This window comes from Anopheles ziemanni, chromosome 3 (assembly GCF_943734765.1).
Source record: "Anopheles ziemanni chromosome 3, idAnoZiCoDA_A2_x.2, whole genome shotgun sequence".
In the NCBI taxonomy this organism is placed as follows: Eukaryota; Metazoa; Arthropoda; class Insecta; order Diptera; family Culicidae; genus Anopheles; species Anopheles ziemanni.
Window position 1 is genome coordinate 65,651,973 of NC_080706.1, and position 25,509 is coordinate 65,677,481.

At 42.2% G+C, this 25,509-nt stretch overlaps 1 protein-coding gene across 1 annotated transcript; it reads right to left on the reverse strand.

Moving 5' to 3' along the window:
- Nucleotides 1-486: 486 nt before the first annotated feature.
- On the reverse strand, nucleotides 487-24,967 carry LOC131285287 (WD repeat-containing protein 35-like). The gene is made up of 4 exons (XM_058314142.1): nucleotides 24,350-24,967; nucleotides 3,220-3,622; nucleotides 3,037-3,140; nucleotides 487-2,824 (listed from the first exon to the last, which is right to left on the reverse strand). Exons 1-4 carry the CDS (start codon nucleotides 24,965-24,967, stop codon nucleotides 626-628), a joined length of 3,324 nt encoding a protein of 1,107 aa, XP_058170125.1. The 3' UTR covers nucleotides 487-625.
- Nucleotides 24,968-25,509: the final 542 nt, after the last annotated feature.

Consider the following 25,509-nt stretch of genomic DNA (forward strand, 5'->3'; position numbering starts at 1 on the left):
ATCCTATCGGTTCCTACGCTGTAGGTAGGCAGAGTAAGTATTTTTAAATAAGAAGGTAGGCAGAGTAAGTTTAAAGTAGTTGTCCAGTGTCTTATTTACCTTTTTAACTTTATTACGTTTAATTTTCTTTCTACCAGGAGTAATTTCATCAAAGGTTGTCAACTTAATCACGTTCATCATCCAGTAATTCGTTACCAATCATTTGAACCATTTTTCCACGGATTCCTTCCGAATTTATTTTGGTGTGTTACATTTATTGCAATTGAATGCGTGGTCGACGTTTCGTACTGCCCGTTGATTTGTTTCCCAACTACCTCCAAAACATCGTCTTTTTATATTCATAATAACTTCAAAATTGTCATACTTAATATTCATTTTTAAACCTTTTCGAATGTAGCTTCCCGGAAATGTGAAAATGTTGATGTTAAAAGTAATATGATAAATGAAAATAATACAATGGGACCATCGCAGTTAATGTAGCTATCAGTTAACTGTTTCACCTGTTGAGAAACAATAGATTTGAATAATGTGTACTAACCTTAAGAAAAGATCATGATAAACGGAGTGTTCGATAAACTTGAACGCAGGTACGTAATAAGTATGTGTGTTTGTGTGCAGTAAAAGATTAAATCTCCACCGCTCCCTTCGCCGGCGCGATCAGCCGATGGCAGAGGGGACACGTCTTGCGTGACGTCATTTCCAGCGGGTGCGCGACGTGGTAGCAACCGGAACACTGCCAGGCGCCGGTCGGATTGGTCAGCGGCTGTCCGGACGCGATGCACGGCGGAAAGCGATTGCCGCAGCTGGGACAGAGCGTGCTGCAGTCGGCCACCGGCGTCTCGCAGGTGTAACAGCTGACGTGCTTCACCTTGTTGTCCTTCGGGTCGTAGCGCGAGAAGATGCTGATGGCCAGCTCCTCGTACTGCAGCCGACGACCCTCGGAGATCGTCTCGATCGCCTCCAGCTTGATGAACGCCTTCGAGCAGGTGCCGAACGAGCGATCGGCACAGCTGGCCAGGGCGAGCAGCGCGTACAGCACCTCCACGTCCAGCACGTCCTCGTACTCGCGCAGCCGGAGCGCGCTAATGACGGCGCTATGCAGCAACCCGGAGCGCAGTTGTCGCTGTGCCAGCAGCATATAGTGGTACGCCTCCGCGTGGTGCCATATCTGCTCGATCAGCACCGCATCGTCCGGATTGAGCTGGGCCAGGACCGCCGCTCGGCTTGGGCCGCCCGCCTGCAGCGCCATCTGCTTTTCGATGTACTCCTCCGCGAGCAGCCCCGACAGCACGTACAGCTGCTTGATGCGCACGTAGTCGGACTTCTTCTCCACCTCCGCCTCGGCCATCTTCAGCAGCAGCCGGGCGGAGTCCAGGTAGCGGCCCGCCTTCCGCTGCAGCTCGATCGCTTCCGGCAGCTTGCCCTCCTGCAGCAGCTGGGCCGCGTGCTTGCTCAGCAGTGTGTTGATCTGGGGCATCTTGTACTTTTGCGCCAGCTCCACCGCCAGTCCCCACTGCCGCAGGCCGATGCAGCTGGAGACGGCCGACTTGACGTCGCCCAGCTTGAGGTAGGCGGCGACCGCCTGCTCGCACATCCCCACCGTGGCCAGCATCTGGCCCAGCTTCGCCAGCTGCGGGCTCTTCTCGGGGAGCTTGTGCATGCAGCCGACCAGCTCGTCGTACTGCTCCAAACCGTACAGCGCGTCCATCAGGCCCTCGATGTGGTGCGCCTTCTCGTAGTACTCCTTGGCGCTGTCCCAGGCGCGCATGTTCATGTAGTGGTGGCCGATCTCGCGCCACGCGTTCTCCATCTGCTGGTCGGACGTGCCCGGCCCGAGCCTATACAGCTGCACCGTGCGAAACCAATCGCACAGCGTCTGGCGCAACCGAACCGCGCAATCCCGTCGATCCACGTCCATGTACAGCTTTTCCGCCTCATCGAACTCGCCGAAGAACGCGCCGATCTCGGCCCGCTGCAGCGCTTCCAGCTGGATTGTCCTGAGGCGCTTGATCAGCTGAATGCCCGGATAGTTGCTGCATCGCACGAACGCCGCTTCGGCCGTCTCGAGGTCCAGCTTCTTCAGCGATGCCTCCGCCAGCAGTCTCCACAGCCGCGGGTGTGGGTTATCCTCGATGAACTGCTTCGCCTCGGCGATCCCGACGTGCGCCAGCAGGTCCTCCGTGTCGCGCAGCGATTTGACGCGCAACTGCACGAGATGCTCCTTCACGTTCGGCGTCGCACCACCCTTGATGATGTCGTCCAGCAGGACGCCCGTGATTTCCAGCTCCTCAAAGTGGCAGATGTAGCCGGAGCAGGTGATCGGTTCCTCCGGGTCGGCCCCGCGCAGGATGTACATGCGCGTCTTCTCCATGATGGCCAGCAGCTGCGGGTTGTCCTTCGCCCAGCAGATGGCCCACACGTCCTTCCGTTCGATGTGACCGCTCGATTGCTCCAGTTCGTTGCTCGTTGTGTCGTCACGGAGAGTCAGCGTCGTCAGCACGCCGTTGCAGTCGATCATGGCCGCTCGGTTCGAGTTACAGTTGATCGCCAGCTTATAGCTGCGCGTCTGCAGATAGTGTCGGTTGCGCAGCACCAGATGAAGCAGCGTGTACTCGTGGATGAGGCCACTCTCCCGGCCAATCAATAGCAAACTCTCCGACGATGCCAGGCAACAGATGGGATCCTGGCTCGGGTCCACTTTGGGCGGGATTTCGTGGGCCGTCTTCGAGTCGAGATCGTTTAGCACTTCCAGGGCGGGCGTGTCGTCGATGTGGCACCTGCGATCGCGTTTCGTCTTCAGGTTCGCGTGCAACGTGGAGGCCCCCTGGACATGAAGAGAAAGAGCTTGTGTTGGCGATCAAATTACTTCCAGTACTCGTGGCGGGTTCGAATCCCAACCGAGACCGGACCCTCCCCTGTACGAGAGGACTGACTATCCACGTACAACAGGGAAACAAGTCTCGTAAGCCCTTAACGGGCAGGCATGACCAAGAGGTCGTTACGCCAAGAAGAAGACTCGTGGCGGAGCGGACTTACCTTTGGTGTATGATAATGCCAGAGTAGAAAGTGATCTTTCGACGCCACGATCACGTGCGTTGAGTTCATTGTTATAAACTCCGGTCTAATGTCGATGTATTTGGCTGATGGTGAAGAGAACCATGTGGTAAAGATTATTAACTAATTACGACCTAATCTTCGTCTGTAAATAAATGAACCTACAATCCACCGTCGTGCTGATCGAGTTGCATATCAGCAGCTGGTACATCAGATCCTTCCCCTTGCCCTCGCTCACGACGCTGAACTCCTTGCCGGTCATGCGTGTCTCAACGGCGATCACGCAGTGGTCAGCCGAGGAGGCCATCGACATCATCGGTTCGATCTGCTTCGCGTAGCACTGATTCGAGTTGGTGTCCCAGAACGTTACCGTATCCGTGTCGTCGCCCCCGGCACCACCGCTCGCCTCCTGGTAGCAGACGGTGCGGTTGAAGTAACACCAACTATAGTCCGGCCGGATGTTTGCGAAGTAAATGAACGAATCCACCGACAAGGCGATCCGGAGCGATTTGCCTTCCCACGAGAGGGACGTTATTTCTTTGCCGGGAATCTTCAGCGTACGGATGTGCTGGTGGAAGCGAGAACGGGAAACGAAAGCATTGGTTAGTTGTGCGTCTAGTCTATTAAAGAAATGATTTACCATCAAATGAAAATAGATCCTTCGATTTTGCGTAGCAAAAAAATTATAATTTTGGGGTCCGCGACAGCTAAGTGCTAGCACCGATTATAAAATCGGCCCTTGAAGGCCGATGCTCCACCACTTCGACGACGTGGGTTCGAATCCCTACCGAGACCCGACCGTCCCTAGTACTAGAGGACTATCAGCTATTCACGAAAGGAAAAAAGTCTTGTAATCCGCTCATGGAGCAGGCATAACCAACAAGGTCGTTACGCCAAGGAGAAGAAGAAGAAGAAGTTGTAGACAATCTTTGGTTTGTGCAATACAAGTCAAGATTTTGCACATTTTTATGATGTCTTTGTTTTCTTTGCGTAAGTAAAACAGAGTTTCAAATGTAAATTTAAATTACCTTATTGAAATTGTTTATAAAAACTAATAATCCGACGGTTTTTAAGAACAGCACAGACAAAGCATCCCAAACCATTAGTTTTTATAATACCTATAGCTATTAGGTGCACTTTTATTTATTTATGGTACAAAAACTTTTTAGACACTACGATAGCTGGCTATCAAAAATAATAACCATACCAGTCAACGGGTTGATTGCGTGCTTATGTTATTTCTTTCCAACTCCCCTTTTATTTTTATTTGATCGTTTTCTTTTGTAAAACTAAAAATAAAAAACAAGTTCAAAGAATTTTGACCGGATCTTTTTTCGTTTACTCCGAGATCGTGGAGTAATATTTTCGATGTACATCGAATACCCAAAAAATCCAAAAGTGAATCAACATATGTTCTAAACAGCAATAGTTAACAGATCAGAAAAATGTAAAATAATGACGAAATTTTCGCGTTTCGTAAAAGAGTGGATCAGATCATCAGCTCAATCGCATTAGCCATGTGAAAACAGTGTGTTCTAGGGTTCAAACAACTAAACGGCAACATAATCAATTGTTTGTCGGACATGGAACGTATACATTTCAGCTCGATCACCAGTGAGTGTTTGTAACAGATTCTTTCTGGCTCGATACCATGGGAAATCCTATGTCGGGTTTCTTTCCCAAACCAGTTTGCACATAAACCAGTTTAGCATTTCAGCAACTTCGAAAAGGCACCATTGGTGACCAGTGTGATAACCCAGTAAAAGCCCGCATCGTTACGCATTCCTTTAACGTTTCCTGTTGTTGTTGTCCGGACCATTAATGGTGGAATTCCACGCTGGCAAAGCGCGTTTCTACAAGCTCACAGTTGGGGGCAGTTAAGCATGATGTTATCTTTTCTATCCATATATTGGTGTATACATACACCGCTTGCTGATATCTATTCAAAACAAACGCATATGAAAGAATCGGGGAGATTCGTGACAGATCCATGAAAGTTTCGTGAAGATGCATTAAGGTTTCGAAAGATTCATTAAGCTTTGAAGATTGGAATCCGCAAAGATTCATGAATCCATCTTAGGTGAAAGATTCATATGAATGAATCTCGCCAAAAGATTCATTAAGCACAACACTACCTACTTAGGAAATGTATGCCGACCCCTGATCTACAGTTTTAAGGTGCATAAGTGATGTGAGTTGCGTCAAACTATCATCCTAATTTCCATATTATTCAAATCAGTTTCAACAACAAATTTTAACATGTAGTCGACCCTGAAGAAATTCTTTGGAACGCAGCGATACGAAGGCCGATGTGTATGTGTGTTGACAGCGGGGCACATTTATTTTAATGAAACATGAGGATGATGGTTTATGAAAAAGACGAACGAAATCTTTACGTTTCATGGTAGATTTCTTGATTCCAATGCAACTGCATGATAAGCTTCCATGAATTCACGTCGCCACGAGCACTCGTAACCAGAAACCGTAGCATATGGAACCGCAGTTACGAGTTTGTGTAGCAGGATGGCTTTTTCAAAAAATGATTTCATTTAAATCGTAATATCCCACGGTGCGCCAGTTGTCCGGTCGACGCGTGTTGCTGTGTCGGCAGCCATTTTGCTGGCTGGCTCACGTTCCTGCTCTGCTTCGGTGTCCGCAGGTTGCCATGTGGCTTCCTGTTGCTGTGTGCCGGTGACGCGTGTGCTACGGTAACCGACCTAGAACACGATACTTTCCAAGCTTTTATGAAACATTCCAACGATCAGAGCTATTCCGAGATCCGAACGTTCGAGATTTACGTTCGAGATTCGATATTCGGCATTACCAACTTCGAATTCGAGATTTATCAAGGTGTATGCAAAAGTGTATTAAGGGTTACCGCTTAATGGTTTGAATAAACCTTTGGTGATGTACGATAATTCGATTTGATTGTTATTATTACTTTTGGGGCGGTGATTGATACATGCGTACCATTAAAAGGAAGATAATATCATTTTACATAGATTTTTTCACGAAACCCTACTAATAACAACCGATTTTTCCACATTCAACGTCCAAATCTGTGTTGACCATTTGATTTTGACAACTGCCGAACAGCTATGTCGACTTTGTCGACTCGATTCGAATGTTAGAATATCGAAAAAATCTCGATTCGAGACGAGCGCTCGCATTCGAGACCGTTTCGAAACGGATCTCGGAATAGCTCTGGATATCTTCGCTCGCTACGAGTTTATACGTCTCACTAAGGTACTTGAGAATGTAGGGGTGGATGGGGTAATACGCACCCCATTAAGGAAAACTATAAAATTTTCTATCAACATGGCTCTTGATTGTTGATTTTATCACTGGATAGGTTTCATAAAGGTTCAAACTAGTTACCAGTTCAGGAACGTTTGCTTTTTTTGCTAAGAAAAACGTATTTTTTTCAGTTTTGAAAAAGTTCAATTTTTGATCGATCTGTATCTGGTTGAGGCAAAACGCACCTTTGCTAGGGGTAATACGCACCACAAATAAGGGGGCAATACGCACCATAACAAAGAGGCAATACGCACCACAACAACGAGGCAACATCCACCGTCAAATAAAGATAGTTTGTTTACAAACTGGTGCATTTTACCCCGAAATAGTGGGTGCATATTGCCCCCATTCATAGCTGAACACATTTTCAACTAAAACATGAGTAAATCTGCATACTTTACGAAATTTTCATGAACAGTCTCAAGCACTGATTCTCAATTCACTAAATTTCGTATTCTTCGTGGGTAAATATCGGTTTTTGCACTTAATATTCTTTAGCAGAATGGTACGTCACATTATAACAAAAACTGTCTGAGCTGAGAATGATTTTGTTTTGCGTTTATTTCGCGTTTCTGGTGACGTAGAGCTATCAAACTCACAGGATGACCATATTTTAGTTTGATCTTGCAAGGTGACTACTTTTTACGTGCCCAAAACTCGTTTTTAGAGGGAAATGGGAATGGGTGCGTATTGCCACAGGGGTGCGTATTACCCCAACCACCCATAAGTGTGTGGAAGCAAGCACGCAGTTTTTAGCGGAATGGCCCTCAAGTTCGAGACGATCAACAACATTCTGGCCAGGAAAAAGTTGTCCTTGGTTTTCGGGCCACTGCGGATTGCGGGTTGCAGTTATAAATAGATCCAGCTTACCGAACGTACGCACGATTGCCATCGCGTCCTGATTTTGGTTACGCATAGATCGATGGTGACAGCATTATGCTCTCGTGCAACATGACAAAAGGGTCCTTTCTTTTTTATCTTGGTCGGTTTCGCTTGGCACACCAATTATTATAAAGGGTACGGAAATCGAAGCGTAATCGTTAGCGTAATCGTGTAATTCCTCTGCTCAATCTGCCAAAACGAGTGCTTTCATACCCAATACTAACATGGTATCGTTTAATGGAAAATTAACTTGATATCAATAATTATAACGTCTCTTGTTTGGAAATTAAAGGCTTATCTGGCGTTCACAAAAAAGTGCTGGAACCAAATTTTTTGACAAACGCGTTGCGTTGTCATTCCCATACAAAATGAAAAACCCACCATTTCTGGGTTGAATTCTTAAAGCGGCATAAAAATTTCTGGAGTGGTAGAGCTTGAGATGCTGCGGCATTCGCGGTGTGTGTAGCGATTGGATTATGCCTGAGCCGGACGTACACTGCGTTTCAAAATGATAGCCTCACCCAGTTTTTTCCCTCATATGCTATTTTAAATGATCGCAAGGTAAAATAAACGACAGAAACATATTTCTTGATCTAAAAGAAATGTGTTTCACTTCTAATTTATCAGAAAAAAAAAATTAATTATAACATTTTGGTCAAAAATTTAAAAAATGAAGTGTCCAATAATGATAGCCTCACTTCAAAAATTATTCAAATTCACAAAGCAACCCAGTTCCTAGCCACGTAATCAGTTGCCAAAAGTAATTTTTAAGTTCTCTTACTTTAATTTGTAATTTAATTTGAACATTGGAAGCGGAAAACAACTCTAGGAATGAGAAAAAAGTCAAATTCATGCTTATCGCTTTAATGGCAAGTCAAATCATGAGATTGGTGTGCTAATAAATAGATCCACAAACGTCATTAACGATTATGTAAAAGATTCCAGCTAATATGGGCTTCAGAAGTCTCCTGGTCGTCTTCAAAATCTTTCCTCGCGTGATAATCGGAGGATTTGTTAAGTTGCTTTCAATTCAACCAAACGTTGCCGTAGGACAAAAAACGATTTCTGGTTGAATGTGCACAAAAATGCTGTGTTGCGAGCTTTGAATTCATGTTCTGATATTGTAAGAGAGCCCATGAAGAAAGTTTCTGCCCTCAAACTTCACCAAAAAGTCTCTAGATTGGAGTTTGCTACAGAACATATGACATGGAAGAATGAGTGAAGAAACGTAAGTTGTCACTTTGTAGTCTTGTTCAAATTTTAAATTGATAATTCATGTTAGGTGGGTTATATTGATGAAAAAAAGTTAAATATTGATGGATCGGATGGTTACATCCATTACCGGCGAGATTTGAGACGAAAGCACGATTTTTCTACCGTCGCAATTTTGAAGGTGAATCAGTCATGATTTGGGCTGCGTTCAGTGATCTTAGTAGAAGTGAATTGGCCATTATACCAACACGTATGAAATGCGATATGTTTATCGACATCCTGGACAATCATTTAAAGCCTTATCTGGAAAATCATTACACTCAACAACTCATTTTTTAGGCAAGACAATGTTGCCGTGCACGCAAGCAAGACAACAAGAACTCACCATGCACGATCGAGTATCGAAACAATGCCTTAGCCAGCCGTTTCTCAAGATCTTAATCCAATAGAAAATGTTTGTGGAAGGCTAGTTCAAGAGATTTATGAAGATGGGAGACATTACGAGACCATATTAGAGCTGAAACTTGCTATTCGAAATGCTTGGCGTTCCTTATCAGTAAATACGTTAGAAAAATTATCGGAGAGCATGACATCAAGAATTTTCCAAGCAATAAATCGTAATGGAGGACCCACTGATTACTAAACCATGACTTTTTAATCCATTCATGCTATTTTTGTTGATAATTTAATCAAAATCCTAAGTGAGGCTATCATTTTGGGACACCACTGATTTTATTTTTTTGGTACGTAAGGGATTGTTCTCTCGTTTTCTTCAACAATATTTATGCAAATTAGTCGTTTTATACTTACAAATATTTGTGATATTTTTGGAAAAATTTATATGCTCGGTATTCGCCCTGCACAGAAAAAACTAGGTGAGGCTATCATTTTGGGACGCAGTGTAGTGCCACGTTGGGTACCTTGAGCAGATCTGTAGCAAGGCGTATTGGGCAGTCGACGTGTGGACCTCGAAGCAACCGATGACGCCTCATTTTAATCATCTCCGGTAGGCTTGATACGAACCGTCATCATTCAGAAGAAGTGCGCAAGCCGGGATTCTATTCCATTCGAATTAGGACGGTCAGTAGTTGCTCAGTGAACGTAAAAGTGAAATATCTGAAAATTACAAAATTATACGAATCCGCATGGAAAAGGCTAAAGCAAAATATTCAAGATCATATTAAACACCTACAGGCATAAGCATATTGTGTTTGCGCGTTTGCGGTACACGTGGAGCATAAAGTGGAGCCAAACGTCCGCTAGAAGTTAAATGTGTAATTGTACAGTTTCCATTCGTCGTGTCTTTGGTGGATTAATTTGGTCTTATTTGCCGCAAAAAGTGTTTTAAAGAGCTTCCTTACCGTTTTCAAAGTGTTCTTACTACGATAGAGACGCAGGGAGAACAAACTAAAAAAGGATGAAGGGCTCTTTCCACGATGCGAGTATGGTAGTGAGTATGGTAGTGAGTATGGTGAGTGATGGGTGCTCCGACACTCATCATACTCACCAGGTATGGCCGATACTCAGGTCGACTGTCAACATATACCATACCATACTCACCTGGCTTCGTCCACACGGCACAAGCATACTCACCCATATACGGTGAGCGTTTTTGACATCTATCAAAAACTCACTACTACCCGCTAGGCAATTTCGATCAATCGTCCTAAAAACGTTCTAAAATGAAACAAACATCGAGCGGTTTTGTATGGGAAGTAGGACAAAGTAGGACGACTGCTCGAAACGCCCTGCATTTGTTTCACCCCCATACAAAAAAGTAGGACGTTTGTTCCGCGCGTAGAACGTTTTTAGGACGATATTTCGAGCTGTCTAGCGGGTACCCACTAGGCAATTTCGAGCAAATCGTCCTAAAAAACGTCCTCCGTGACACAAACATCAAGCAGTTTTGTATGGTGAGTAGGACGAGCAGGGCGATTGCTCGAAAAACGTCCTCCATTTGTTTCATCCCTATACAAAAAAGTAGGACGTTTGTCGCGTGTCGAACGTTTTGAGGACGATATTTCGAGCTGCCTAGCGGGTAGAAATCCGGCCCATACTCACTGTGTGGAAACGGCCCTTGACGAAATTCATGTTCGACCGCACCCAATTGTGTCTGTGACCTTGAAAACCAGTTGCTGTGGTATTTCACAAGTGATGTCGAGAAAAATCATACACTGCGCCCCAAAATGATAGCCTCACCTGGTTTTTTCTATGCAGGGCGAATACCGAGCATATAATTTTTTTCAAAAAATACAAAAATATTTGTAAGTATACAATGACTACTTTGCATAAATATTAGGTGGAATCGCATACGAATTTGTTTAATTTTTAACCATGGCTTAAATTAAGCGATGGTCTATTTTAGCCGCTCGAATTTGGTATCGCGTACTGTTTCAATTGACCATGGTTAAATGTTAAACCATTGGATGCAATTTTGATACAAAGCCTACTTTGCGCTTTGATTACAAACAATTTAAAATGTTATTCTGAACGTTTTCAAATCCATTTTAATTTTAAAAAAACAACTTCTTTGTTTTTCTTTATTGTTTAAAATTTTCACTAGTTGTTTTCTTGGCATTGGTAAATTTTTATTAACTACAAATGAAAAATAACAACACGATATGGAAAACACAAACCTGTGAAATCTTTTACCTTGTGTAATTCGAATAAACATTGGCCATTCTGCCATTTGCTTTGGTTTGTGTACAAGTGGTGGGAAATTTTACAACGGGAATTAATGCAAAATAAATCTTCTGCCACTAATTCATGCCACAGAAAATATTCTAGTGGGTTTCCATATCGTAGAAAATTATATCGACTGATTCGTATCGAAGCAAGGCATTTGGCTCAACTGGAAACTGCATTCAAATTATAAGAAAATGCTAAAATATATAACGTACATATCTCTCAATTTTCGTTCATACAACCGGATATGGTTCGGTTCGCAGAAGACTGGGAATACCCAATTTGGTTTGGCCCCATAATCCAACCAACTCTGTTTAAAAAAAACACTCACGTGCTTTCGATTAGCTAATAAATATGAAAAAGATGTACGTTGACTAGTCCTATCCATAGTAACTTAGGTGTTAAATTGCCGAATGTTCTTTTAACACTCGTTTGCCCATCGGCGACATAACCGGTATTTATTTGTATTTTTACTTTTTTATTAAAACTTTTCATCCACTCCAATTTTAAAATGTATATTCTTTTGCCTAGTTCCACAAAAATATCGACTTCCGTATTGATATTTTACATAAAATATCTTGCGCGGAAGATTTGTTTATTAAACAACTACCCCAGACACATCATATAATAAACCATCGTCAACGCTGAAGTCAGAGCGTATGCGATGCCAGAAACCATGGTTTATTATACTGCTCGAAACTTTTACCCGCAGAACCCTAGGGTGCGTGACAATCGTTTGTTTAGTTTTAAACCATGGTTTAATTTGACACAAATGAATGACAAATGAACGCGGTTCATCCAAAATGAACGCTAGACGGCAGATTAAACCATGGTTAAATAAACAAATCCGTATGCGATTCCACCTATTGTTGAAGAAAACGAATGAACAATCCCTTTTGTACCAAGAAACTAAAATCAGTGGTGTCCCAAAATGATAGCCTCACTTAGGATTTTGATTAAATTATCAACAAAAATAGCATGAATGGATTCAAAAGTGATGATTTAATAATCAGTGGGTCTCCCATTACGATTTATTGCTAGGAAAATTCTTGATGGCATGCTCTCCGATAATTTTTCTAACGTATTTACTGATAAGGAACGCCAAGCATTTCGGATATCAAGTTTTAAGCTCCTATATGGTCTCGTAATGTCTCCCATCTTCATAAATCTCTTGAACTAGCCTTCCACAAACATTTTCTATTGGATTAAGATCTTGAGAAACGGCTGGCTAAGACATTCGTGCTCAGCACAGTCTACGATCTGAAAATATCCGTTCGACGGTCGGTGAAAAATGAACTCTGTGTGTTTATACCTCGTATGTTCAAAGGTTCCTTTGAAGCCTCCTGCTTCGTTTATACCTAGGCGCTCAAGTGTTTCCGTGAAGTGGATAATTTTTACTTTTCAAATAAAGTCGTTGGTAATCATTTCAATAATTACACAAAATGATGATAAATTCATAAAAAACTACAAATAGGATCCTCGGAAAAGCAATTAACACTCTTTTTTTAAATAAGAACCTTCAAATGTACGAATTCGTTGAGAATCCGTGGCATAAAACCTCGCGGATTTCTTCCCATACAATGGGAACGAACGGATTTGCAAAAAGAGTTCATTTCGTTCATATTCAAAATGGCAGGTAAAATGAACACATTTGAGAGGAGGTGAGTGAAACTTGACAGCCAGCTCCCCACCAACATTTCGCTATGGAAAATGACCGCTGCTTTTCTGTGAAGTGTTCGGCTACTTTTCCTACTAAAGCAGCTCCGTTCATTTCTGATGCAGCACCGGAGTTCATGAAATAATTGAAGCGTATGAAATAATTAATGAAATAATTCAACAAATTTAAGCTTTGTTTTGAACCTTTGCAAAAAAATGTGAAAAAATTCAAAAACATTTCACAACTCTTGTTCCGTTTGTTTCTCTTTCTTCTGTTCTGTTCTGCCTTTCTCGTTCTGCTGCCTCGCTCCCCTCTGCGGTCCTCTTGTAACCTCCTGATGTGTTCTGCTCGCCTGGTAGCAGGTGTTCCGCCGTTCCTTCGGCTTTGGGAGTTGATATGTTGCCTGAGGGTGAAAGATGTATATATTTGTCTTTGTTATTAAAGTTTTTACTTACCATTTGATTCTGCCAGTCCGAAGCGTGTGGGGTGTTAATCTCGAATTGTTCCAGTAGTCCACCGAGATTCTTGTACACTCTCGGGTTCAACTAGGGTTTTCTTTAATCGCTTTGGTGTTTGCGTGACAGTACACGCACGCGTCGCTTGATACACACATGTGTATAACGCACGCGCGTTGACCTTGTAAATAGAACCGCTAACAAGAACCAGCTGATTCTTGTTTTGTCACACTGGTGTGGCGACAACCGATCGCACCGTATGATTATCTTTGTTATATTTTCGCGCAGCATTAAATATACATATGCGCATGGAATTTCTTTGTATTTTCATGACAGTTGTTCCTCACATTTTTAACATGTAATAAAAGGTACTAAAATATGACCGCAAAATGTTTGATTTAAATTTCAATACAAACTGGCGCTAGGCCCAGTGTACTGCCGGCGTCATTAAAAGTGACCAAGCGACTAAGTTGCATGTTTTTTATGTAACATGTGCTTTATACGTTAAGAACATGCAAAACGAAAGTGGATGCGGAGCAAAGAACAGTACGAATGAAGAAAGATGTACTTTTTCCTCTACGAGGAACTTTGCTTCATACCTAGCTTGAAATATATTACAGATAAGAAATTACTTTTACAAAGATAGGCCATGCCAAAATCTGGTTAAAAACTAATTGCACAGCTTACCCACATCCACTACATCCAACTGCAAGTTGCAATGATTTTTTTTTTCAAATTTCGATGTCGCATCGCATTTTTCATTGCTTAGCATTTGATTGTTTCATGAGATTACGTCTTTTGGAAACTAGTAAAGATCTACACACAGATCTATAAACCAATTGGAGACAGCATTCGGAAGTAACGGATAAAAATCTAGCTCTTATCAAAAGCTACTTTTGTGTGCAAAATACGTTCCAACATCTTCTTCCACCGGAAACATAATCGTTTCCCAGCATAAGGTGAAATCATGTATTGACAGTTTAAAAGAGAGCAGGTCCTTGGTCAAAAAGCTGTCGTTTTTTTAATGCTGGTTACCCTAATATAAATACATAAACTCGTGTAGCAACTGCTCAAGCGGATAGAAAATTAACCACTACCGGACAAAGATTACCGTTACTTTGTAATTAACCTTTGAACTGAGAAACACGGCCACGACGTTTGCATTAAAAAATAGACAAATTTTCGTTGACGACAAGAAAAAAGTCAACCAAGTATATTGAATCAAGTAAATTTTATTGAACATTACATATTTTTAGTACTTTCAAAATAACTTCCGACGGCCAGTTGGCCTTGGCCGAAACTTTTGCCATAGCCAACCAAACCAACCATTTGGGAATGTTTTCAGTTGTTGTAAATGTTTTTTTTCGATTGGTTGTAGTTGATAGCCATGAGCAAGGTGAGCAGTGTGGGATATTTCATTTATATTTGATCCATTCAACTCCTCCGATCCTCTTTACGCATGATTTACTGTGGCTATGTATGTCCAAACCACTGAATCGTACTCTTTATCGTGTTTTTTGATAAAGTTGATTTATTCCGGAAGACACTGCACACTATACACTTCTCCATACGCCGGAAGTCTTGACAGGAAGAACAGCGACTTTGGGCAAATCGTTCTCGCTGATTTTCAGCCACGATATGCCGTTCTATGGGAGTTTAGCGACCACAAAACACTTTAAATATACTGTAACAAGCTTCAAAAGTAATATAAATTACTAGTCTTTTTTACCACTTGTCGCCGTCTGGTTTTAAATAATCGTTGGTCACATGGTCCGCTATTAAGCTGGATGTTTAACACACAATCAAACGTAGATGGTTGTTGTCAAACTTGTTTTAAATTTAAACGAAATGCTACTCTTTAACTTGCTTTTAGTTGCTGCTAACAGAAAGTTGCTAACGTATTCCGTTTTCCCATGAAAATTCTTTAAAATTTGCCTCATTTTTTAAATGCCAACGTTATTGTAATATTCCCGAAATGCAAACGTTCGTCGCTAATCAAGATTTGATCGGTATAAGGACAGTCTATGTCGATTATTTAAAAAATAAAACGCCCTACTGTTGGACATGTTTCTGCCCGAAGATAAAACTCGAAAAAGAATTCTATATTTCAAATATCAAATGGCGAACATGAATCCTTAACATCAAACACTTCGCAATAATTGGCGTTCGAGATCATTGATTCAAATGATCAATGTATCGTTGGGATATATTTTTGATGTTTAGAATATAATGGACACACTTTGTGAATAGCCGAACATATGTTAGTTTGATATGCATTCGTTAATTCACAGGTGTAAAACGTACAGCGGTAGCAATGGTAGCAACTACGGGAGAAGAGTAAAAATTGAATTTGGGAGAAAAAAATATCGCATCCACCCTCCTTAGAACATAACTTAAGCCAGCAACTAGCAAACTCGTAATATGTTTTTGTAGCGCAGGAATTGCTGATATGCATGTGCATGTGCATGCGCAAACAGATCGTTCCGAGCTAACAGATTAATATCATCAATAAATTGAATAATATTAGTCTATTTTCTCGTTATCATTATAAGTATGTAACACTTATACGATTTTGTAATAACGTAAATGAAAGCATACCCACATATAGAAATTCTGTCGAAGGATTCTTTATTCTATCGAGTGTTGCTTTGAAGTGACCGCACGAGAATGCTTCGAATGCTTTTGAAATCATACATCTTTGATCATATAAAACACAATCATTTCTGAGGCAATTGAGATGATATAAATATTATTGCATAGGTATTTAGTGCGACTATCTTTTGTCTGTATGATGCACTTGGCTAGGAATAACCATTGAGGAGCTATGTTTGTTTTATTTCTTCTCTTTATTGTGCATCGATAATAGATTTGAAAGCGTCAATATTGTTTACAATGGAAAATGTTGTACCGTTGGTGGCAGCACCGGTGCCATCTAAAGTTCAAAAATACACTTTCCGTTCAAACTGTAACGGTTTATGCTTTCCATCCCTCGATTTATTTCATTTTTCATGCAAAGTTTCACTCAAGAGCGGGTTGAAAAATTTCGGTGCTGCAGCGCGAATGCGACGGAGCATAAGTCAGTCGCTGCGTCTCGCTCCGATCCACGGGGATAGGCCTGAGTTCATTCAAAATTGGTAGTAGGGAGATTTGCCCGCGCTTTTCAACGTGAGTGCCCCACGCAACATTTCGCTATGGAAAATGACCGCTGCTTTTCTGTGGAGTGTTCAGCTGCTTTTCCTATTAAAGCAGCTCCGTTCATTCCGAAGCAGCACCGCAGTTCATGAAATAATTAAAGTGTCTCGACTGTAGAAAGCCGCTGTAAGCTTTGCCACGAGATGCCGCTGTAAGCTTTGTTTTGAACCTTTGCAAAAAAAAGCCTTTTCCACAACTCTTGTTCCGTTTGTTCTTTTTTCTTCTGTTCTGTTCTGCCTTTCTCGTTCTGCTGCCTCGCTCCCCTCTGCGGTCCTCTTGTAACCTCCTGATGTGTTCTGCTCGCCTGGTAGCAGGTGTTCGCCGTTCCTTCGGTTTTGGGAGTTGGTATGTTGCCTGAGGGTGAAAGATGTATATATTTGTCTTTGTTATTAAAGTTTTTACTTACCATTTGATTCTGCCAGTCCGAAGCGTGTGGGGTGTTAATCTCGAATTGTTCCAGTAGTCCACCGAGATTCTTGTACACTCTCGGGTTCAACTAGGGTTTTCTTTAATCGCTTTGGTGTTTGCGTGACAGTACACGCACGCGTCGCTTGATACACACATGTGTATAACGCACGCGCGTTGACCTTGTAAATAGAACCGCTAACAAGAACCAGCTGATTCTTGTTTTGTCACACTGGTGTGGCGACAACCGATCGCACCGTATGATTATCTTTGTTATATTTTCGCGCAGCATTAAATATACATATGCGCATGGAATTTCTTTGTGTTATCATTACAGTTGTTCGTCACATTTTTAACATGTAATAAAAGGTACTAAAATATGACCGCAAAATGTTTGATTTAAATTTCAATACAAACTGGCGCTAGGCGCAGTGTACTGCCGGCGTCATTAACAGTGACCAAGCGACTAAGTTGCATGTTTTTTGTGTAACATGTGCTTTATACGTTAAGAACAATCAAAACGAAAGTGGATGCGGAGTAAAGAACAATACGAATGAAGAAAGATGTACTTTTTCCTCCACGAACTTTGGTTCATACATAGCTTGCAATATGTTACAGATAAGAAATCACTTTTACAAAGATAGGCCATGCCACAATCTGGTTTAAAATAATTGCACAGCTTACCCACATCCACTACATCCAACTGCAAGTTGCAATGATTTTTTTTCAGATTTCGATGTCGCATCGCATTTTTCATTGCTTAACATTTGATTGTTTCATGAGATTACGTCTTTTGGAAACTAGTACAGATCTACGCACAGATCTATACACCGATTGGAGACAGCATTCGGAAGTAACGGACAAAAATCTAGCTCTTATCAAAAGCTACTTTTGTGTGCAAAATGCGCTCCAACATCTTCTCCTGCAGGAGACATAATCGTTTCCCAGCATAAGGTGAAATCATGTATTGACAGTTTAAAAGAGAGCAGGTTGATGGCACTCCTTAGTCAAAATGCATTCGTTTTTTGATGCTGGTAACCCTAATATAAATACATAAACTCGTGTAGCAACTGCTCAGCTGGATAGAAAATTAACCACTACCGGACAAAGATTACCGTTACTTTGTAATTAACCTTTGAACTGAGAAACACGGCCTTAACGTTTGCATTAAAAAATAGACAAATTTCGTCGACGATAAGAAAAAAGTCAACCCAGTATATTGAATAAAGTAAATTTTATTGTAAGATTAAGATTTTAGTACTTTCAAAATAACTTCCGACGGCCAGTTGGCCTTGGCCGAAACTTTGGCATAGCCAACCAAACCAACCATGTAGGAATGTTTTCAGTTGTTGTAAATGTTTTTTTTTTCGATTGGTTGTAGTTGATAGGGATATTTCAATTATATTTGACCCATTCAACTCCTCCGATCCTCTTTACGCATGATTTACTGTGGCTATGTATGTCCAAACCACTGAATTGTCTTTATCGTGTTTTTTGATAAAGTGGATTTATTCCGGAAGACACTGCACACTATACACTTCTCCATACGCCGGAAGTCTTGACAGGAAGAACAGCGACTTTGGGCAAATCCTTCTCGCTGATTTTCACTTTTAAAATTTATTATATTTAAAAAAAACATTAAATTTTCGCTTTAAAACTACTGTAACAAGCTTCAAAAGTAATATAAAATACTAGGCTTTTTAACCACTTGTCGCAATCTGGTTTTAAATAATCATTGGTCACGTGGTCCGCTATTAAGCTGGATGTTTAACACACAATCAAGCGTAGATGGTTGTCATCAAACTTGTTTTAAATTTTAACGAAATGCTACTCTTTAATTTGCTTTTAACAGAAAGTAGCTAACGTGTTCCGTTTTATCATGAAAAGTCATTAAAATTTTTTAAATGCCAACGTTATTGTAATATTCCCGAAATGCAAACGTTCGTCACTAATCAAGATTTAATCGGTATAAGGACAGTCTATGTCGATTATTTAAAAAATAAAACGCCCCACTTTTGGACCTCTTTCACGCCCGAAGATAAAACTCGAAAAAGAATTCTATATTTCAAATATCAAATGGCGAACATGAATCCTTAACATCAAACACCTCGCAATAGTTGGCGTTCGAGATCATTGATTCAAATGATCAATGTATCGCTGGGATGTATTTTTGATGTTTTGAATATAATGGACTCACTTTATGAATAGCCGATCATATGTTAGTTTGATATGCATTCGTTTATTCACAGGTGTAAAACGTGCAGCGGTAGCAATGGTAGCAACTGCGGGAGAAAAAAATATCGCATCCACCCTTCTTAGAACATTACTTGAGCCAGCAACTAGCAAACTCGTAATTTGTTTTTCTAGCGCTTTAATTGCTGATATGCATGTGCATGTGCATGCGCAAACAGATCGTTCCGAGCTAACAGATAAATATCATCAATAAATTGAATAACATTTGTCTATTTTCTCGTTGTCATTATAGGTATGTAACAATTATACGATTTTGTAATAACGTAAATGAAAACTTTCCTACATATAGAAATTCTGTCAAAGGATTCTTTATTCTATCGAGTGTTGCTTTGAAGTGACCGCACGAGAATGCTTCGAATACTTTTGAAATCATACATCTTTGATCATCTTAAACACAATCATTTCTGAGGCGATTGAGATGATATAAATATTATTGCATAGGTATTTAGTGGGACTATCTTTTTTCTGAATGATGCATGTAGTATCCACGGAGGGAGATAAGTAAACCCACGTCTGTTCTGCTCGCTATCCACAGTGCTACTGCCGTTTATTCTCTTAATTCACTCAGTACCGGCCACGAGTTCTCGTGAGAGCTATCTCACGATACTACGTCACTTTTCCTTTTTTCTTTTTTTTCCTTTTTTTTCTTTTCCTTTTTTTTTTTGTTTATACATAATTTTGTAGATGCGTTGGGTGTCGTATAGTCCTCTTGGTCCTTGGTTCGGAATCCGCTCCTAATTTATTTGGCTGATTTAATTGCCGTTGGGAGCCACTGTCAATCAATCCATCATCGATACGTTGCAGGTGGGAAACGTGTCTTCGATACTTCAGCCCTGAATTTTCGGAGACCACCATAACGTCTCCGCCCTTCCTTTTAACTACTTTAAACCGCTCCGTGTCGAAGTTCGGCGACAGTTTATTGGTCTTCAACATTTTCCGAACCAGTACTATATCTCCTTCAGCGATGGGGTTCGGCTTTGCATTACGTCGCTCATCGGCGTATGTTTTGCCTTTAGCTTTCTTCTCCTTATCCCTATCCATTACTTCCTCATCAACTTCCTTTGGCTGGCTGATCGATGGTAATCTATCTCGGATGTTCCGATGGCGATTTTCCGGTTGTTGAGTGTGGTGTAGATCGGTACATTATGAGGTACTTATTTAAATCCTCCTTCCAATCTGAGTCAGTTGCCTGACTTATCGTGAGGGGGAAACCGAACCTTGCAAATATAGGAGTCAACCGTTTGATGGTTTCCGTGGAGTCCGTTTTCATCGTGATTTGAATTTCAATGAAACGACTGAAATAGTCGACCACCACAAGTAGCTGGTGACCTGTAGGGAGTGGGCCAAGATAGTCGATTGCCAGGTGTTGCCAAGGCGCTGATGGAAGTTCTCGTCGTTTCATCGGTTCTGGAGCGGCAGGAGCTGCCACGAGTATACATCCTCGGCAGTTTTTAATATATTTTTCGACTTGCGCATCTAGCTTCGGCCACCATACCTTTGCTCGTAGCCGCTGTTTCATCAATGAGATGCCAGGGTGGCCTTCGTGTGCCAACTCTGGTGTTCGCTTTCTTAAGGTCTCTGGTATGACCATCCGCGTTCCTCGTAGAAGTAACTTCCCGACGAAACAAAGCTCGGTCTCAAACGCCTTAAACGGAACTGCCTCTTCACCCCATTTACCTTCATCCAGTGCAATTCTGACTGATTGTATTTCCTTGTCTTTTTCTGACTCTTTTTCGATCTCAGTCAATCTTAAAGCGACTGGAGCTGCATTCAAGGCTACCCATTGTACATAATTTTCTGTATAATCCTCGAACGGCTTGCCGTCCATCGCAGAAGTATTAGCCAACCGTGACAAAGGATCCGCGATGTTAGATTTCCCGGGTCTATAAATAACTTTTCCTTTATATGCCTGTAGTCGAACTACCCATCTTTCAATTCTCGCCGACGGTTTTGATCTTGGTCCGAAGATTGTTTCCAATGGCTTATGATCTGTAATTAATTCAAATGACCGGCCATATAGATAGTAGTGAAATCGCTCCACGGCCCAAACTAATGCAAGCGCTTCTTTTTCTATTTGAGCGTAACGTTTCTCCACGTTCGTGAGGCTTCGGCTCGCATATGAAATGATTCGTGGGCCGAGACTGTTAATCTGGATGAGGACAGCTCCGAGACCGACTGGACTTGCATCGGCGATTACTTGCGTCCGATCGTTTACATTAAAATATCCTAGTGTTGCCGGATTTATCATTGCTTGCTTTAACTTCTCGAAAGCCTTTTGGTGTTCTAGGTTCCACACAAACTTTTGTTGTTTTTGTAACCGTCGAAGAGGTTCCGTCTGGGTCGCTAGATCCGGAATAAACTTGCCTACATAATTCACCAGGCCCAAAAAGCTTCGAATTTCTTCTTTCGAACATGGCTCTCGAAAGTTGCGTATAGATTCTAACTTATCCTCATCCGGTTTTATTCCCGTAGCAGACAATAAGAGCTATTCCGAGATCCGAACGTTCGAGATTTACGTTCGAGATTCGATATTCGGCATTACCAAATTCGAATTCGAGATTTATCAAGGTGTATGCAAAAGTGTTTAAAGGGTTACCGCTCAATTGTTTGAATAAACCTTTGGTGATGTTCGATAATTTGGTTTGATTGTTATTATTATTTTTGGAGCGGTGATTGATACATGCGTACCATTAAAAAGAAGATAATATCATTTTACATAGATTTTATCACGAAACCCTACTAATAACAAACGATTTTTCCACATTCAACGCCAAAATCTGTGTTGACCATTAGATTTTGACAACTGCCGAACAGCTATGTCGACTTTGTCGACTCGATTCGAATGTTAAAATACCGAAAAAATCTCGATTCGAGACGAGCGCTCGCGTTCGAGACCGTTTCGAAACGGATCTCGGAATAGCCCTGAATATATGCCCCAGAAATTTCAATTCTGATACGCCGTATACGCATTTCTCATTTTTAAGCTTAATGTTGCTTTCCTGTAGCTTAAATTGCACCTTTTCCAAGCGCGTGTCGTGCTCCTGTTGACTTGACCCGTAAACCACTATGTCGTCAATAAAGTTTACGCAGCCTTCGCACCCGCTCAGGATTTGTTCCATGATTTTTTGGAACAGCTCAGGCGCGCAGTTGATGCCAAACATCAAGCGCGTGTATCTATAAAGACCTCTCCGAGTGATAAACGTCGTTATCTCTCTGGATCGCTGAGATATCTCTACCTGGTGGAAGGCATTTTCTACATCCAGGCTGGAGAAAACTTTTGCATTCGCAAAAGCTGGGAGAAAATCTTCGATGGTGGGTAATGGATGGTTTTCCCTTTCTACTGCCTCATTTGCCCGTCGCATGTCGATACATATGCGCACATCGTTACCTTTAGGGACAACGACTACCGGGGACACCCATTTGGAAGGTTTATTCACCTTTTCAATTACTCCTTTCTTCAACAGGATGTCAAGCTTTTCCTCCACTAGTTTCTCCAATGCAGCTGGAATACGACGGTACGGCTGAATAACCGGTACTACATCTTCCTTAATCGGGATGTCAATTACAATATCCTTGATAGTTCCTAGGGGGTCATGCGCATTGACGTTGTTGACGCTTATTTTCAAAACTCCCATTTCTGTCGCCGTATCGCGACCAATCAGGACTTTTCCCTCTCCTCCGATCACGTAGAAATCCGAATCCAGGGTGTTTTGCCCTACCGTGAGGGTTGCATTAAATATCCCGATGGTTGAAAGTTCCTTTCCACCGTAGGCTTTGAATACTTTGCCAGTATATTGTTTTTGATATTTTACTACGACTTTCCTTGCCTTCAACTTCTCCCATACTGACTCACTCAGGAGATTATATTTCGACCCAGAGTCGATCACGGCGGATGTTTTTACTCCTCCGATTTCGCAGCTGACATCGCCGTCCTTGTCAGCGGTTGTCAAGTGAAATACATACTCGCATTCACGATTATCCACTTGGTTGACCGTATCGGAAGGGTTTCGGTGGTTTCCCTTGTCAGTAATTTTGAAGTTTCTCTTGGAAGATTGCATCGGGAGCTTACGCTTGCGGCATTTTCTCGCAAAGTGGTCCATCCCTTGGCATTTGTTACATGCCTTTCCTTTCGCGGGGCACCTCTCATCTCTCGCCATCCCAAGCACCTGTTTTTTCGCTGTCCGTCAAGCTATCCGTCTTGCTACCCAAGCACCTGTTTTTTCGCTGTCCGTCAAGCTGTCCGTCTTGCTAACAGACACAGCCGGAGTCGGATAGAAAGATTCTCACTATGGCGGTGAGTCTGTTGGTTTGACGGAAAGCAGCAACTAACCGTCTGCCGACTAAAGTCGATATACCGGTTAAAAAAAAATTGCCGTCCAAGCTGTCAGAACGTGTGGAGGTGGGCACATACGCGCACCTAGGTTCGGACTCGCATCGGTACGGATCTGAACCCAGACCAAGTGGGTTTTTGACACTATCATGTGGGTTCATTTTGGCTGCAATGTTGGTTCGTTCATAACCATATCATTTCGGACTTATGTATTTTTGGTGCCCCTCTCTATTGTCCCAATGTTTATGATGTGTTGTGCTTTCGTGATGTTTCTGTGTCTGTGTTATGGAGTATGTGAAAATTTATTGAATCAGTTATGTCGTGGTTTCGAACTACCGAGGTTATGGGGTACTTACGTGACAGCTGCAGAAGACCGGTCAACCATATAGGCCACGGCGGGTGCCTTGATTGACCTGTCTATTGCAGAAATATAAATGCAAGCATCTCGACATCAAGATGCCTCAATATTTATACAACGGTGTGTAAAACGTTTACTACATGCTGATTGCACCAATTATGATTTAATTGTTAGTTTCACCAGTCTAACTTATAACAACCAAACAATTAATTTTTTTAAATGTGCATGTTTTCCCGGTTCATACCAATAATTCAATTATTAGCACCCCATAACCATTGTGTAGTTTGCTGCGATCAAAAAAGTGCATTTCGTTGTAAAAAGTTTAGTTTAGCGAGAGTCGTCGATTGCTCAACGATGGGTATCCACGACGCGCGGGTAGGCAACGGCGGGCGTGCGAACGGTTCAAACACGAACACATTCACATTCTCTATAGTGAGAAGAATTGCTCGAGTCGGATAAGCGTCTCACCAAGTGCTTGGGATATGACCAAAAAACCCGCAGCGATGGCATTCAATATTCCGCGCTTCTCTCTGGCCTCCATGGGACGGTCTCATGTCTATTTTGTTTACCTCGCTAACTTGAGGTTTGGGGATTTCATTTGAGAAGGATTTCTCTTGTACCGCTACAGTTTCGAAAATTTGTGCCACTCGTAATATTTCGGTGAGGTCCGCGTCACCCCGCTTCAAAAGTTCCCTACGTAGGGCTGGCGATTGGCAATTTCCTATGACTTGATCCTTGACGTTTTCCTCCATCTTGTCACCGAATCCGCACCGCTCTGCTTGGATTCGCAGACGCACCGTAAACGCGCCTACTGTTTCGCCTGCCCCTTGCTTCATCTGACGAAGCAAATGCCGCTCGTAAGTGGCATTTCCTTTTGGAAGGAAAAATGCATTCAATTTGCTCATGGCCTCTTCGTACGGGGTCATGCATGGTGTATATGTCTCCACGTTAGCCATTGGCCTACGCATGTCAGTGCCCGGCAGATCTGGCAACGACTCGAATAGTTGCTGAACATTTGAGCCAGCATAATGGAGTAGCAAATCCTTCTTCCACTCCTCGTCAGTGACGCGGGCTGCTCGCACCATCGTCTCGAAGGCCTTGAGCCATTTGCGCCACTCGTCTCCTACATTCCCATTACTCGTGTAGTAGTTAAATGGTTGCAACTGCAATCCGAGGGTGCGAACCATATCTGAAAGGGAGAAAGATATGTGTGTATATATATATACCTTTTTTTTTTTAAGATCGCACTGCTTTATTCAAAAGGCTCAGAACGCAATGTTTCGCTGCCTAAGACCAATACTTTCATCCACCACCACTCCGCCACATCACATTCACCACAAAGTTCTATCACACATCGCCTTTGTGAGCCACAACCAACTATCACACTTTCTTCTTCCCGTCCTCTTTTAACTAACAGAAGGTACCGCAGTCACGACGAATCGGTCGTTAATCATCACTGCTGTGATGCTGTGCACTCCCTCTCTTTTCTATTTGCACGGTAGTTTAGCCACGTTGCCAAATTTGCCTTCCAACACCTGCCTTCTCGAAACCACGTTTAATCGACTGATACTCAGATTGATAAAAAAAATTTTTCTTCCATCACCTGCATTTTAAGCAACAGATCCGTTGGATCGGACTTTTCTTTCTTTTCATCCGCATTCAAGCGACAGATCCCTTGGATCAGACTTTCTTATTCTTTTCATCCGCATTTAAGCGACAGATCCCCTGG